Source organism: Sitophilus oryzae, unplaced genomic scaffold (assembly GCF_002938485.1).
Source record: "Sitophilus oryzae breed Bouriz unplaced genomic scaffold, Soryzae_2.0 scaffold_111_pilon_pilon, whole genome shotgun sequence".
Taxonomy (NCBI): Eukaryota; Metazoa; Arthropoda; class Insecta; order Coleoptera; family Curculionidae; genus Sitophilus; species Sitophilus oryzae.
In genome coordinates, this window is record NW_022145749.1 from 5,260,167 (window position 1) to 5,274,468 (window position 14,302).

General features: G+C 31.8%; 1 protein-coding gene across 2 annotated transcripts in view; it reads left to right on the top strand.

Moving 5' to 3' along the window:
• The window catches only part of LOC115884510 (serine/threonine-protein kinase PITSLRE), a 31,145-nt gene extending 27,004 nt beyond the window's left edge, over nucleotides 1–4,141 (top strand). For both annotated transcript variants that reach the window (XM_030903115.1, XM_030903119.1), the window contains 2 exons: nucleotides 313–651; nucleotides 3,866–4,141. In XM_030903115.1, coding sequence (XP_030758975.1) covers nucleotides 313–651; nucleotides 3,866–3,949 — 423 coding nt within the window. In that variant the 3' untranslated portion in view covers nucleotides 3,950–4,141. The remainder of the gene's footprint in view (nucleotides 1–312; nucleotides 652–3,865) is intronic.
• The last annotated feature ends 10,161 nt before the right edge of the window (nucleotides 4,142–14,302 follow it).

Consider the following 14,302-nt stretch of genomic DNA (forward strand, 5'->3'; position numbering starts at 1 on the left):
TAAGTTTTCATGCATTTGCAAATGATAGATCTGGACCTACAATTTTTCAACTTGCGTGCAACTTTTGCTTATTTTTATAGTTATTTTCAGATTGGCAATCGCTTAGCATTCCATATGCAACAAAAATATTCCAATAAAAATTACCGACTGTAAAGTGAACTTCAACTTAATTGCGGCAAATAAAAATGCTGCGATTTTTCTTGCATGCAAGTAAAGTTGCGTACTGTAAAGCAGCCTTTACACTGATAGGCAACACTGTCATTGTCAATTATCTTGCTGAATAAACTATATGTGTGTGAATACATGTTTTAGGATTTGGGGACTCCCAGTGAGAGCATATGGCCCGGATTTAACGAATTACCCGCTGTTAAAAAAATGAAATTTAACGAATATCCAGTATCTAATCTTCGTGGAAAATTCAACACGTTAAGCGAAGTTGGCTTAGGATTGCTCATTAAATTCTTCACATACGATCCTGTTCAAAGGATTACGGCGGAGGACGCATTAAAACAAGCATATTTTACAGAACCGCCTTTACCGATAGATCCAGCTATGTTTCCTACGTGGCCTGCAAAGAGCGAACTGGGTCAAAAACGAGCACTAGCCGCTAGTCCGAAGCCACCTTCAGGTGGCAGGGAGTATAAAAAATTAGTAAGTATGATTATATTACACAGTAGTGTTTGTTGTCTTGAGTATAAAGTAGTATATAATAGTATAAAGTAGGTGACTTAGGTGAAATTTGACTTCGGCTTTCAATTGTTTTTGGACACGTCCTGTTTCACCGGAAATGACTACAACTTTTGATTTTTAAATGGCACCCCCGGATTTTTTTAATTTATTCGATAGAAAATGACGTGCTGAATAGAATGACATTTCATATGTCAACTTTTGAGATTCTCGCTTAATAAAAAGTTGTATTTTAAAATTCAATCTAGAATGTCATGACTATGTTAAAAACACTAATTCTTCATCAAGGAGCCTTGGAAAAATAAATTTGAGCGTCTACTGTTTTTAGTGTCTTGTCCTGGCCAGTTAGAAAATGCTTAAATTGTATTTTTAATCTCAATTTTTTCAAATGGGACGAGGGTGACTCATTAGCATATTTGGAGAAAACATTTTTTTACGAATAATTTGATACCACACACTTGGTATTTCGAGTCAAATTTTCGTTACGAACCGCAAGTTATAATTTCAAATAAGCCATATGCGAAAATGTCAAAAGTTGACATATGATATGTCATTCTCTTCAGAGTGACATTTTCTATCGAATAAAGTAAAAAGATACCGGGGGGGCCATTTAGAAATCAAAAGGTGCAGTCACTTCCGGTGAAACCGGAAGTGACTGAAAACAATTGAATAGGTCGATCAATCCTATTTTATGTCATATACTAACATACTAAATCTCGTTCTTTTAACTAAAAAAATAAAAAAGTTTTAGGGGTGAGCCACTTTTGAGACGCACCCGGTATGCTGCAACTGCTGCAACTACACTTACCTACTCTTTCTACGGTTTTCAATTATCTAATTCTTTATCAAATTCTTAAAAAATCTAAAAGAATTATTTTTTTAATAGATTTGGTGCGTTAGTATATGACATAAATCAGGAGTGATTGACGTATTCATTTGATTTGTATTCAATCCTGTTTCACTATAAATAACTACATATTTTGATTTTTTAATGACACCCTCGGTATTTTTCGGCGTATATAATTTTATTACTTTATTCAATAGAAAGACACTCTGAATTGAATGACATTATATTAACTTTTGACATTTTTGCATATTATGGTTTAATTGGAAATTATAACATGCGTTTCATAACGACAATTTGACTTGAAATACCAAACATTTACCAAACCAAGTGTGTGGTACCAAATTGAGCGTCCGGATTGCACAACGACCTTAGCGCATGGCCGCGGGCAGCCCAGTAGGCAAGCGAGACAGCGACGCGCCGATTTAACAAAATAAATAATTTTAAATCGTAGTGTGTTGATTTTTGCACAGAAATACTCATGAGTCTTTAGCGCTTCCGACAAGCCTAAATAACTGGATTATTTTTTATATTTTCGATTTGTTTACATTGCCCGAGCATATTATAACTTTGAGATAAAAAATCTCTGTTATAAATTTTAAAACTGACAGATATGAATACTGTCATTTAATTAGTTATACATTTAGTTACAACCTTTGAATAAGAAGACTAAGGAAGGAGCATATCAAAAATCTTAGGTACACCGCGGTGGGCCTCAAATATGGCCGACTTAAATTCCGGTTTATCAGTGCCGTTCTAATTTTATTTAAAAAATGTAAAACTATGATGTAGGGATGTAGGGTAGACGTGGGGTAGACTCAATAATTTGTTATTTTATTTTACGTTGTGAATAAATGTTGGTAGTTATTAAAATTGTTATAAAAATATATAATTCTAATAAAAATAGATAAGTTATAATAAGTATTTATTAACACAAACATCCGATACGCTACTGAAGCAGGTAAGTCAAATTAACGTTTCAAAATTCTTTGACATCTGATCTTTGACAAGTGGTAAATAAAACCTAAAATGCAAGAAAAATATATAATTTAGTTAATTTAAGTGAATTTCATAAATGATTGGTTTACTACACGTATGTATATTATATAGTCACTTACTAGCGAAAAGTTGTTCCATTATTTCACTCAATTTTTGCCGAGATCTACCGCACGCTACACAACCAACTATTTTAGAGTCTTTTTCGATAAATCGCGATAGTGTCACTGTTAATTTAAGTTCTGCCACAATTTCCATCTAGATTTACTACCTTTATACAACTTTCAGTAGTAGAATAAATAATAAATAACATAAAATAAGCTCCGTAAAGACTGACAAATCCACAAAATTTCAAATCAAATTCAAGTGTGTCAAATGAATCGTCAAACAGAACTGTCAAGGATCCCCACCCTAGAGTGCTTTTTCCGCCCACCATGCATGAATACATGGATAGCATTATGCTCCTTCCTTAGTCTTCTTATTCAAAGGTTACAACATATTCAAAATTTAGGTCTATCGGTTTATGCTAGCAGTAACAACGGGTATAAATAAAAAAATGGTCAGTACAACGCTCGCCGTTTTTAGCGCACGTTCAGCTTTGGTTTTAGTTTTAGCGCTATTTTTACAGAAAATAAATTCTGAACTTTGATCAAATGACAAGAACATTATCATTGCCGATATCTCCTGGTTATAATGTAGTTCTTTTTTCAAAATATTGCATTGTTTGAGCTTAAAAAACTTGAATTGTGCAGCTTTTTTGCGAGAGCTACCGGAGCTGCGTTAATAAAGAGATGGCTATGTGTTTCAGGCAGATTTCTGAAATATAATATATATTTCCTTCGGCCACACACCCGCTTTACCCGACCCCTGAGAGCGACCCGAAAGTACAGCGTAATAGACTCTTAACTGGCCAGAACAAGACACGAAAACAATAGACGATCAAATCTATTTTTCCAAGGCACCTTGATTAAAAATTAGTGTTTTTAACACAGCCACACATTCTAGATTGAAGTTTAAAATACGATTTAAAAAAAAATAAAGTCAGAAACTTGAGTTTGCAAGTACTTTTGGCTGATGGCTCCTTTTGAATAAATAGCCAATCATAAGTTTAGGTTTTTGGATGGAACCAAAGGCCAAAAAGCATCACAACAGCTATGAAACATACACTATATCAACAACATATCCATAAAATTGATAAAATGTAAAAAAGATCGAAGGGATTGCATTCTTCATTTTAAATAAGCATAGCCCATTTATTACAATCTAAATTATTAAAAAAAATGTTATACAGTATATTTCATAATATTCAATTATAGTAAAATATTTCAATTTTTTTAGGGTGGAGAAGATGATGATGGCTATGGATTTCGATATTACAGCGACGTAAGACGAGGAGGAGCAGGATTCAGTTTAAAATTCTGACAGAAGGCCCACAATGTTACTTCAGAGTAAATGTACATAGTATTTCAGTCTTTTTTTTTTCTTCTTATATTAAATAAATATCTTAAATCTAGTTTTACTGAGTCTCCAATTGTAATTTATGCTCATAAAACCATAGATTTGAAATTTAATTACTTTAAGCACATAGCAAAGAATAAAAGGGCTTTAATTAAAGTTTGTTCTATTATTCTTTGAAAATGACGATAGCAAGTATCTAATTTTAGATATAATCGTTGATTGAAGAAATTAGAAGATGCGCAACCTTATGAGTGATTTCGTGGCACAAAATCTGTCCGAGATGTACAGGGTGGGTCAAATTCGACGCTTTTAAATGGAAACACCCTTTTCTATAGAAGATAGACGAAAACTAATATCGGTGTCTGGAGCTCAATTTTAATCAAAAACATGATGGTGAAAACCGCACATCAATATCTGTTACCGTTTCGGAGTTACGGGGTGTTTTTCAAAAATGTCCATTTTTAACAAATCGCTGTAACTTTTTTAATATGGAAAATTTTGTATTTCTATGAAAACATTTCCAAAGCACCTTTTTACGTAGAATTTAATGGTTTAAGTATAATTTTTTTAAAATTAATAATTTAAGAGTTATCAACAGAAAAATTGATTTTTTATTTGGGACACCCTCTATATTTTTAATTAACTGAAAAGAATTTAAAATTACCTTTCCAAAAATATAACACACTTGATATTTTGTTATAATCCCCTTCGAAATACAGAATTTTTCAAAGTACGCCACTTTTAACTAGTAGGCTTTGAACCCCTTATTGATGAAATGCCCTTCATGGAACTCGAAAACATATTTTTTCAGCAAGACGACTCACCGCCTCTGAACGCTGAAGTTATCAACAAATGTTTGCAGCCAATTTCAAGAATAATTAAATAGCTAACCAAGATCCCAGCCGTTGGCCGTCGAGGCCGCCTGACTTAGTGCGCATGGATTTAATCCTAGGGATATATTTGCGGAAGAATAAATGTTCCTTATTCTTCCAATCTAGACAAGAATTAGAAATACTTAGCAGTTATGAGAGGGTATCTTTCACCCCCACTGAGTTAATGAATCCCGCGAGAAATGTTCAAAAACTGCCCCGTCTGTCCATAACAGACGTCGGTTGATATGTCGAACACCTGTGCAAAATCTCATGTCTTGGTTTGCTATTTATTTTTATTATTATTAGATATAGTTTAAATGTGTTGATGTTGGTTAAATATATTTTAAATTGTTATAAAATTCTGCATCTCTCATAGCAAATATTATTTTCGTTTTAATTGATGCTCACAGCTAGAATTTTTTTGCATTACAGTCGGTGCCGTTCAAAGCCTACTTATTTAAAGCGGGCGAATTTTTATATACTCAATATCTTGAAGAGGAATCGAGCAAAATATCAAGTGTGTTATATTTTTGGAAAGGTAATTTTAAATTCTTTTCAATAAATTAAAAATATACAGGGTGTCCCATATAAAAAATCAAATTTTCGGTTGATAATTCTTAAATTATTAATTTTAAAAAATTATACTTCAACCATTAAATTCTACGTAAAAAGGTGCTTTGGAAATGTTTTCATAAAAATACAAAATTTTCTATAGCAAAAAAGTTACAGCGATTTGTTAAAAATGCATATTTTTGAAAAACACCCCGTAACTACGAAACGGTAACAGATATCGATATGCGGTTTCATGTTTTTGACAAAAATTGAGCTCCAGACACCGATATAAGTTTTTGTCTATCTCCTATAGAAAAGAGTGTTTCCATTTAAAAGCGTCGAATTTGACCCACCCTGTACTTGGCGTTACAATCGTCCTGTCCGAGAGTTCTGAAATTTAGTTTAGCCCTACGCACCGCTGCGCGCTGATAGTCGTTTACAACGCAGCCGATAAAGAATACTGTACCGTAGTTCTGCTTTCAGTCGACAGAGTCCGTGGTTGCCGGAGACAGTGTTGCCAGAACTACGGATTAATCCGTAGAATTACGAATTTTGTGTACAGTACGTTAATAATACGGATTTTCTATCATTAAACATTCTTTTTTACGGTTCAGCGTTCCAATCTTATGGATCCGTGCTGGACACGATTCAATTGAACGAACCGTATTGTAAACAATGATTCAATTCTCACGACTCTTTGAACCAACGCACGGTGGCGTATTTGACACCGATAGTTGATCGAAATTTTTTTATGTAGACCTTATATAAATTATTAAAGAGGAAATAATATGAACAAAATAAAGGATAATTCGTCGATTCTAAAAGAAGAAAGTAAAATCACTGTTCCAGTGTTTCCACGGTCAATGCCACTAATGCGAGTAGTAATATCGCAACTAATACTACTAATGCTACGACTGATCCGCGCCGCGACCAATGCCCATTCCACTAAAGCCGCTACTAATGCCAAATTGTGCTATACGCCAAATTGTGCGCTTTGTACACAACAATGCCATCGCGGTTTACACCTCGCATTAGTATATCACTGATTTGCAAATTAGAGGAAACCAAGAATGTTTTTCTCATTTTATCAGCATAAAAGTCGCAAAAAGTCGCAGTATTTTATTTTACTGTATAAAAGCCCAATGTTTACTAAGTAAAACGTATATAGACAATATGCTGAATTCTTCGAAATGCGCAACTAAATCTCAAGTATAATAAAAATGTCACAAATTTAATCAAATTTTCTGAACGCCTAACTTTTAGTTAAAAAAAATCGTTAGTATAGAGAATATCAAAATAAATAATCTGTTTTTGTAGAATACAGACCTGCAGCTTGCTGGGCCATTTTCAATCAAAACAATAATATAAACGTAAAAGGAGCACAAGAACAACAACAATTTATAATTTTAAACATAGAATTTAGCCATTTACCTCTTATCTGTGAGAAGTAACAACTTTGACGTTTCGTTGAAACAAATGAATGCAACTAAACACCCATAGCAACGCCATTCATGGCAGACATGATTTAACTTATCGTTTATCTTTTTTTGGGAAATCTTAAACACATTTGCTTTTTCGTATTTCGATCACCTTTTTCATGCTAATACTCCACTGTGCAACGATCGCATTATGATCCGATTCAATTCTCACGATTCTTTTTTACGGCTCATCGTTCAAATCTTATGAATCCGTGCTGGCCACGATTCCATTGAGCGAACCGTATTGCAAGCAATGAATCGAATTTCACGATTCATTTTTAATACTCGTTCAAATGAACGACCCGTTCAATCTTTGCCCACCTCTAGTAGATCAAGGATACTATAGAGATAAGGATAGTTCGATTCCTATCTTCCTGCACTGTCAGTTTTTTTACGTCATCTGGCGACCGAGTTGAAGTGGGCGCTAAAGATTTTAGACAGTGACAGTTATTTTTGCATTTGACGGACGAGCGCACAGTGCGTTGGAAGATAAATTTAGCGGGACAAAAGCGTTTGGTTAGAAATAAGCTAAAAAATGTGTACTGTAAGAATAAATAGTAGACATTTCAATTGATATAAAAATGCATGAATATTCTTTGTATTTCGATACATTTTTATCAACCAAATTTGGTCGTTTTCTGCTCAGCAAAGCAGAGATCATACGAAAACAAAATATTTACAAGTGCTTATACATTTTATTCCAAAGCCAAATTATGTTGAAGATTGCCAAAGGTATGTACTTTTCTACTGTGCGTATATTATTTGTTAAAATCCTTCGTGCCTTTGTTCTGCAGATATCAAACTTTCACTTTTTTTCAAATATCGATATATTGAATGATGTAGATCTTTTGAGTTACCAATAGTTACCAACACAGGTAGTCACAGTCACAGGGAGTTCAAGCTTAACAGGTGAATGCCCAAAAAGTTTAATTTCAATCGGATATTATAAAAACAAAACAACTCCATCAAAAGGTACTGAGTTTAAAAAATTGTTTTAGATATTTACTATATATGAATTTACAATTACCGAGTGTTAAAATTAAAATTAAAATATCTATCTTAATTATTATTTTTAAAATAAAATATAATTTTTTTAAATAAAATATAGAGGGTGTCACAAGATCAATGTCAAATACAAAAGATTATGGATGTTATAATTAAAAACAAAAGAAATTTTAAGATTTTTTTTGACATTTTGTTTTTTAAGGCTGGTAGTAGCTGGTAGTAAAGAATATCTTAATACCCTAGAAGTCTCGTCTGGCATCAAAATCTGACCTGTCGATGGGGCCTCGCTTTGGCGAGCGAGGCCCCAACTTCGTGGAGCCTCGCTATTTTGCTCGGAATTGAACGAATAGACGCGCGGCGTTGCCTTGTTTTGTGTGTACTTTCTTGAATAGTTTTAAATTATAGTTTTAAATTTTATCTATCGCTATAATCAGTCTTTCCGTTCTCCGCACTCCGCAGTTTACATAGGTATAATATTATCTTATATAATTCCCGTGTTACAGTTTTGGTTACCGTACTCCTCCGAAACGGCTTAACCGATTTTGATGAAATTTTATATGTATATTCAGTAGGTCTGAAAATAGGTAGTTATATATTTTTTATACCCTTAAATGGTAGTACCCTTAGGGTAGTCCACCCCCATTTTTTTATTTTGTGAAAAAACAATATTTTATTTTTTTTTTATTTGCCATTAAAAAATACAAACAACACTAAATTTTCACCGTTCTACTTTCATCCCCTATTTTTTAATAGGGGTTGTTTTTTTAATTTTTTGTTACCATCTCCGAAACGGCTTAACCGATTTTGATAAAATTTTATATGTATATTCAGTACGTCTAAGAATAAGTTGTTATCTATTTTTATACCCTTAACTGATAAGGGTAGCCGAGAGGGTAACCCACCCTCATTTTTTTTAGTTTTTGAAAAGAAAAAAATGTTTTTTATTTTTTAATTTGGCATTAAGAAATACAAACAACCCTAAATTTTCACCGTTCTGCTATCATCCCCTATTTTTAATAGGGTTGTTTTTTTTTTTTTTGTTGCCATCTCCGAAACGGCTTAGCCGATTTTGATGAAATTTTATAAGTATATTGAGTAGGTCTGAAAACAGGTTGTTATATATTTTTTATACCCTTAAGTGATAAGGGTAGCCCACCCCCATTTATTTTATTTAAAAAAAAATATATTTTAATTTTTTTAATTTGGCATTAAAAAATACAAACAACCCTAAATTTTCACCGTTCTACCATCATCCCCTATTTTTTAATAGGGGTTGTTTTTTTTAAGTTTTTTGTTACCATCTCCGATTGACCGATTTTGATAAAATTTTATATGTATGTATATTCGGTACGTCTAAGAATAAGTTGTTATCTATTCTTATACCCTTAAGTGATAAGGGTAGCCGAGAGGGTAGCCTACCCTCATTTTTTTTATTTTGAAAAAAATATTTTTTTTATTTGGCCTTAAAAATACAAACAACTCTAAATTTTCACCGTTCTACCATCATCCCCTATTTTTTAATAGGGGTTGTTTTTTTTTAAAGTTTCTTGTTACCATTTCCGAAACGGTTTTACCCATTTTGATGAAATTTTATTATGTATATTGAGTAGGTCTGAAAATAGTTTGTTATCTATTTTTTATACCCTTAAGTGATAAGGGTAGCCCATTCCCATTTTTTTATATTTTGAATAAATATATATTTTTATTTTTTTATTTTGCATTAAAAAATACAAAGAACCCAAAATTTTCACCGTTCTACCATCATCCCCCTATTTTTTAATAGGGGTTGTTTTTTTAATTTTTTGTTACCATCTCCGAAACGGCTTAACCGATTTTGATAAAATTTTATATGTATATTCAGTACGTCTAAGAATAAGTTGTTATCTATTTTTATACCCTTAACTGATAAGGGTAGCCGAGAGGGTAACCCACCCTCATTTTTTTTTAGTTTTTGAAAAGAAAAAATGTTTTTATTTTTAATTTGGCATTAAGAAATACAAACAACCCTAAATTTTCACCGTTCTGCTATCATCCCCTATTTTTAATAGGGGTTGTTTTTTATTTTTTTTTGTTGCCATCTCCGAAACGGCTTAGCCGATTTTGATGAAATTTTATAAGTATATTGAGTAGGTCTGAAAACAGGTTGTTATATATTTTTTATACCCTTAAGTGATAAGGGTAGCCCACCCCCATTTATTTTATTTAAAAAAAAAAATATTTTAATTTTTTTAATTTGGCATTAAAAAATACAAACAACCCTAAATTTTCACCGTTCTACCATCATCCCCTATTTTTTAATAGGGGTTGTTTTTTTTAAGTTTTTTGTTACCATCTCCGATTGACCGATTTTGATAAAATTTTATATGTATGTATATTCGGTACGTCTAAGAATAAGTTGTTATCTATTCTTATACCCTTAAGTGATAAGGGTAGCCGAGAGGTAGCCTACCCTCATTTTTTTTTTTTGAAAAAAATATTTTTTTTATTTGGCCTTAAAAAATACAAACAACTCTAAATTTTCACCGTTCTACCATCATCCCCTATTTTTTAATAGGGGTTGTTTTTTTTAAAGTTTCTTGTTACCATTTCCGAAACGGTTTTGCCCATTTTGATGAAATTTTATTATGTATATTGAGTAGGTCTGAAAATAGTTTGTTATCTATTTTTTATACCCTTAAGTGATAAGGGTAGCCCATTCCCATTTTTTTATATTTTGAATAAATATATATTTTTATTTTTTTATTTTGCATTAAAAAATACAAAGAACCCAAAATTTTCACCGTTCTACCATCATCCCCCTATTTTTTAATAGGGGTTTTTTAATTTTTTGTTACCATCCGTGAAACGGCTTTGACCGATTTTGATAAAATTTTATATGTATATTCAGTACGTCTAAGAATAGGTTGTTATCTATTTTTTATACCCTTATGTGGTAAGGGTAGCCCACCCTCATTTTTTATTTTTGAAAAGAAAAATGTTTTTATTTTTTAGTTGGCATTAATAAATACAAATAACCCTAAATTTTCACCGTTCCACCATCATCCCCTATATTTTAATAGGGGTTGTTTTTTTTTAATTTTTTGTTACCATCTCCGAAACGGCTAGACCAATTTTGATAAAATTTTATATGTATATTCAGTAGGTCTGGTTTGGTTTGGTTTGGTCACAACCTATTCCTAGGTTGTTATCTATTTTTTATACCCCTAAGTGATAAGAGCCCACCCCAACTTTTTTTTATTTTTTAGACAAATTTTTTATTTTAATTGTTTTATAGGGAGTGCTTATTTTTTAGGGGGTGCATGTCCAAAATTTTCTTCTGGGTACACACTTTCATCACTTAAGGGACCTCTCTACAAAATTGCATACTCCTAGTCCTAGAACGGATTTTACATAAAAATTATACAAATTTTTACCCTTAGTTTTACCCCCTTAAGGAATGAATTCCAAAAATCGCTCTAATTATTCAGTTACGCTACATAATAAACCTCTGTGCAAATCATCATATATAATCATCATCATATTCCTTGAACAGAATTGATTGTTCCAGAACGTTCAACCCTTCATTTCACACCCTTAGAGGGCGAATTTCCAAAAATTACTTCTTAGTGCTAAATTACGTTACATAAGGAACGTCTGCAAAATTCATACTTCTACAACTGATTTTAACAAATTTTCATCCCTTATTTTTCAGGGGATGCATGCCTAAAATTCGCTTCTAGGTACTCACTTCATCATTTAAGGGACCTCTGAACAGAATTTCATACTCTTAGTCCTAGAACGGATTTTACATAAAAAATTATACAAATTTTCACCCCTAGTTTTACCCCCTTAAGGAATGAATTCCAAAAATTACTCTAATTATTCAATTACGCTACATAAGGAACCTCTGTGCAAATTCTCATATTCCTTGAACAGAATTTATTGTTCCAGAACGTTCAACCCCTCATTTCACACCCTTAGAGGGCGAATTTCCAAAAATTGCTTCTTAGTGCTAAATTACGTTACATAAGGAACGTCTGCAAAATTCATACTTCTAAAACCGATTTTAACAAATTTTTGTACAAATTTTCATCCCTTATTTTTTAGGGGATGCATGCCTAAAATTCGCTTCTAGGTACTCACTTTCATCATTTAAGGGACCTCTGAACAGAATTTCATACTCCTACTCCTAGAACGGATTTTACATAAAAAAATTATACAAATTTTCACCCCTACTTTTACCCCCTTAAGGAATGAATTCCAAAAATCACTCTAATTATTCAATTACGCTACATAAGGAACCTCTGTGCAAATTCTCATATTCCTTGAACAGAATTTATTGTTCCAGAACGTTCAACCCCTCATTTCACACCCTTAGAAAGCGAATTTCCAAAAATTGCTTCTTAATGCTAAATTACGTTACATAAGGAACGTCTGCAAAATTCATACTTCTAAAACCGATTTTAACCTTTTGTACAAATTTTCATCCCTTATTTCTAAGGGATGAATGTCAAAAATTAGCTTCTAGGTACTCACTTTCGTCACTTAAGGAAACTCTGTACAAAATTTCATACTCCTAGAACTAACACTTTTTGTACAAAATTTCACCCCCAGTTTCACTACCCTTAGGCTATACATTTCCAAAAATCGCTTATCAATGTTCAAATGCGCCACATCTGTGCAAAAGTTCATACTCCTAGTAGGTACAGATTTTTTTTTGTATAATTACATCCCTTTATCTAATTACACCCCCTTATGGGTCGAATTTTAAAAAATTACTTAGTAGTGCTCATCTTAGAGAACGAATTAATATTCTCCGTATTTACTCCAGTTTCCTAATACTAGCACAGATAACACATAATCATACTAGTTAATTTTTTATTGGAATAGAAGTAATTTTTATTAGAAGGTACAAAAAATAAAAATCTAAAATTTTATTTTCATAGCTACGTTTTTTTTTTCATAGCCTTAGGATGCCTCATGTACTATCGAATATACGAAATATATAATCAATACATATTTCTTTAAATATCGAGAAATAAAATATGTTTGGCAACACCGTACGAAATATCGCCGCGCGTAGTCCTCAAAATTTAAAATATTAGCATTTTCAGGCTTCGATTATGTTCAAAAGCGCCACCGTATGACAAATCACTAAAGCTTCCACACGAGAGTTCTTAAAACTATAATATTCTTTGCTACTACTAGTTTGGCATATAAATGAACAATATGTGTAAGAACCAAAGAAAAAACTGATAAAAGTTTAAAATTAAAAGATAACTAAAAACAATAACTTTTATCCTTGTTTATATCTTTTATATACAGGGTGAGTCTTAAATAAGTACACATTTTTCAGGGCTGGTAGATCTCGATAAAACAAACATATTTTCTCTTTGCCGTTTTTCAAATTAACCAAGTTATTTTACTTTGAAATTTTCAAAAAAAAATGTTTGCTTGAATTTTGAAAACCACTGGATTTTTTCTGGGTTTCCTTTCTTGTAAATTCAATCCTATTTATCCTTCACCCCTATATTATCAAAAAATTATGTTTTTTAATTATAAACTAAAAAAAATTCAAAAAATTCTAAATTTTCAAAAAACAAATTCGCGAATAAAAAAATGCAAGTATAAAAGTAAATGCTAATTGCTTTAATAATTGCAAGACTATATATTTACTAAAAAATTATAAGAGTCATACTTCTTTGCTAAATCTACCCAATGATATTTAAATTTTATATATTCTTTCGAACATTGATTTTCAAAAATATTCGTATTAATTATAAGAATGCGAATATTCGTTACATCAAGTAAAAAATAGAGTTTAGAATGTTATTTTTTGCACTTTAAAGGCAAATTGTGTGTTTTTTTTAATTATTTGAATATCAAAAAAAGTAAATCTCATCAAAAGAAAGACTGAGCAAATCTTTGATTTTGACTTTGATTCTGATAACTTTCAGAAACTAACGATTAACTGAAGAATCCAAAAACTATTTTAAGTTCAGTAAAAGGAAATAAAAAATACTATAAATTATAAATGTTAAATATTTATCGTTGTAAACGAAACGTATTCAAAGCAGTTCTTGAAAAGGAACTTCAGTGACGCAGGCGCCTATATGATCAATGCGATGATTAAATGTTTTCGATCAATCTGTAAAATGTATGGATACAACCCTTGAGAAAGGTCTATTTTTCTATGGCCATTGGTCATTTATTATATTATTTTGCTGGATAGACGTGGGATAGACTATATTTAGCCTTAAGGCGGGTTCTCACTTGTCAGTTTCGCTGACGCAGTCTGACTGATTCATTATCAATGAAAAATAAAAAACAACGATTGTATTCACACGTTTCATGTTTTGCTACATTCAGTATTCAGTTGGTCCAAACATTCTAATGTGGTGATTTCGTATAGACATGAAAATGGTTAAAAC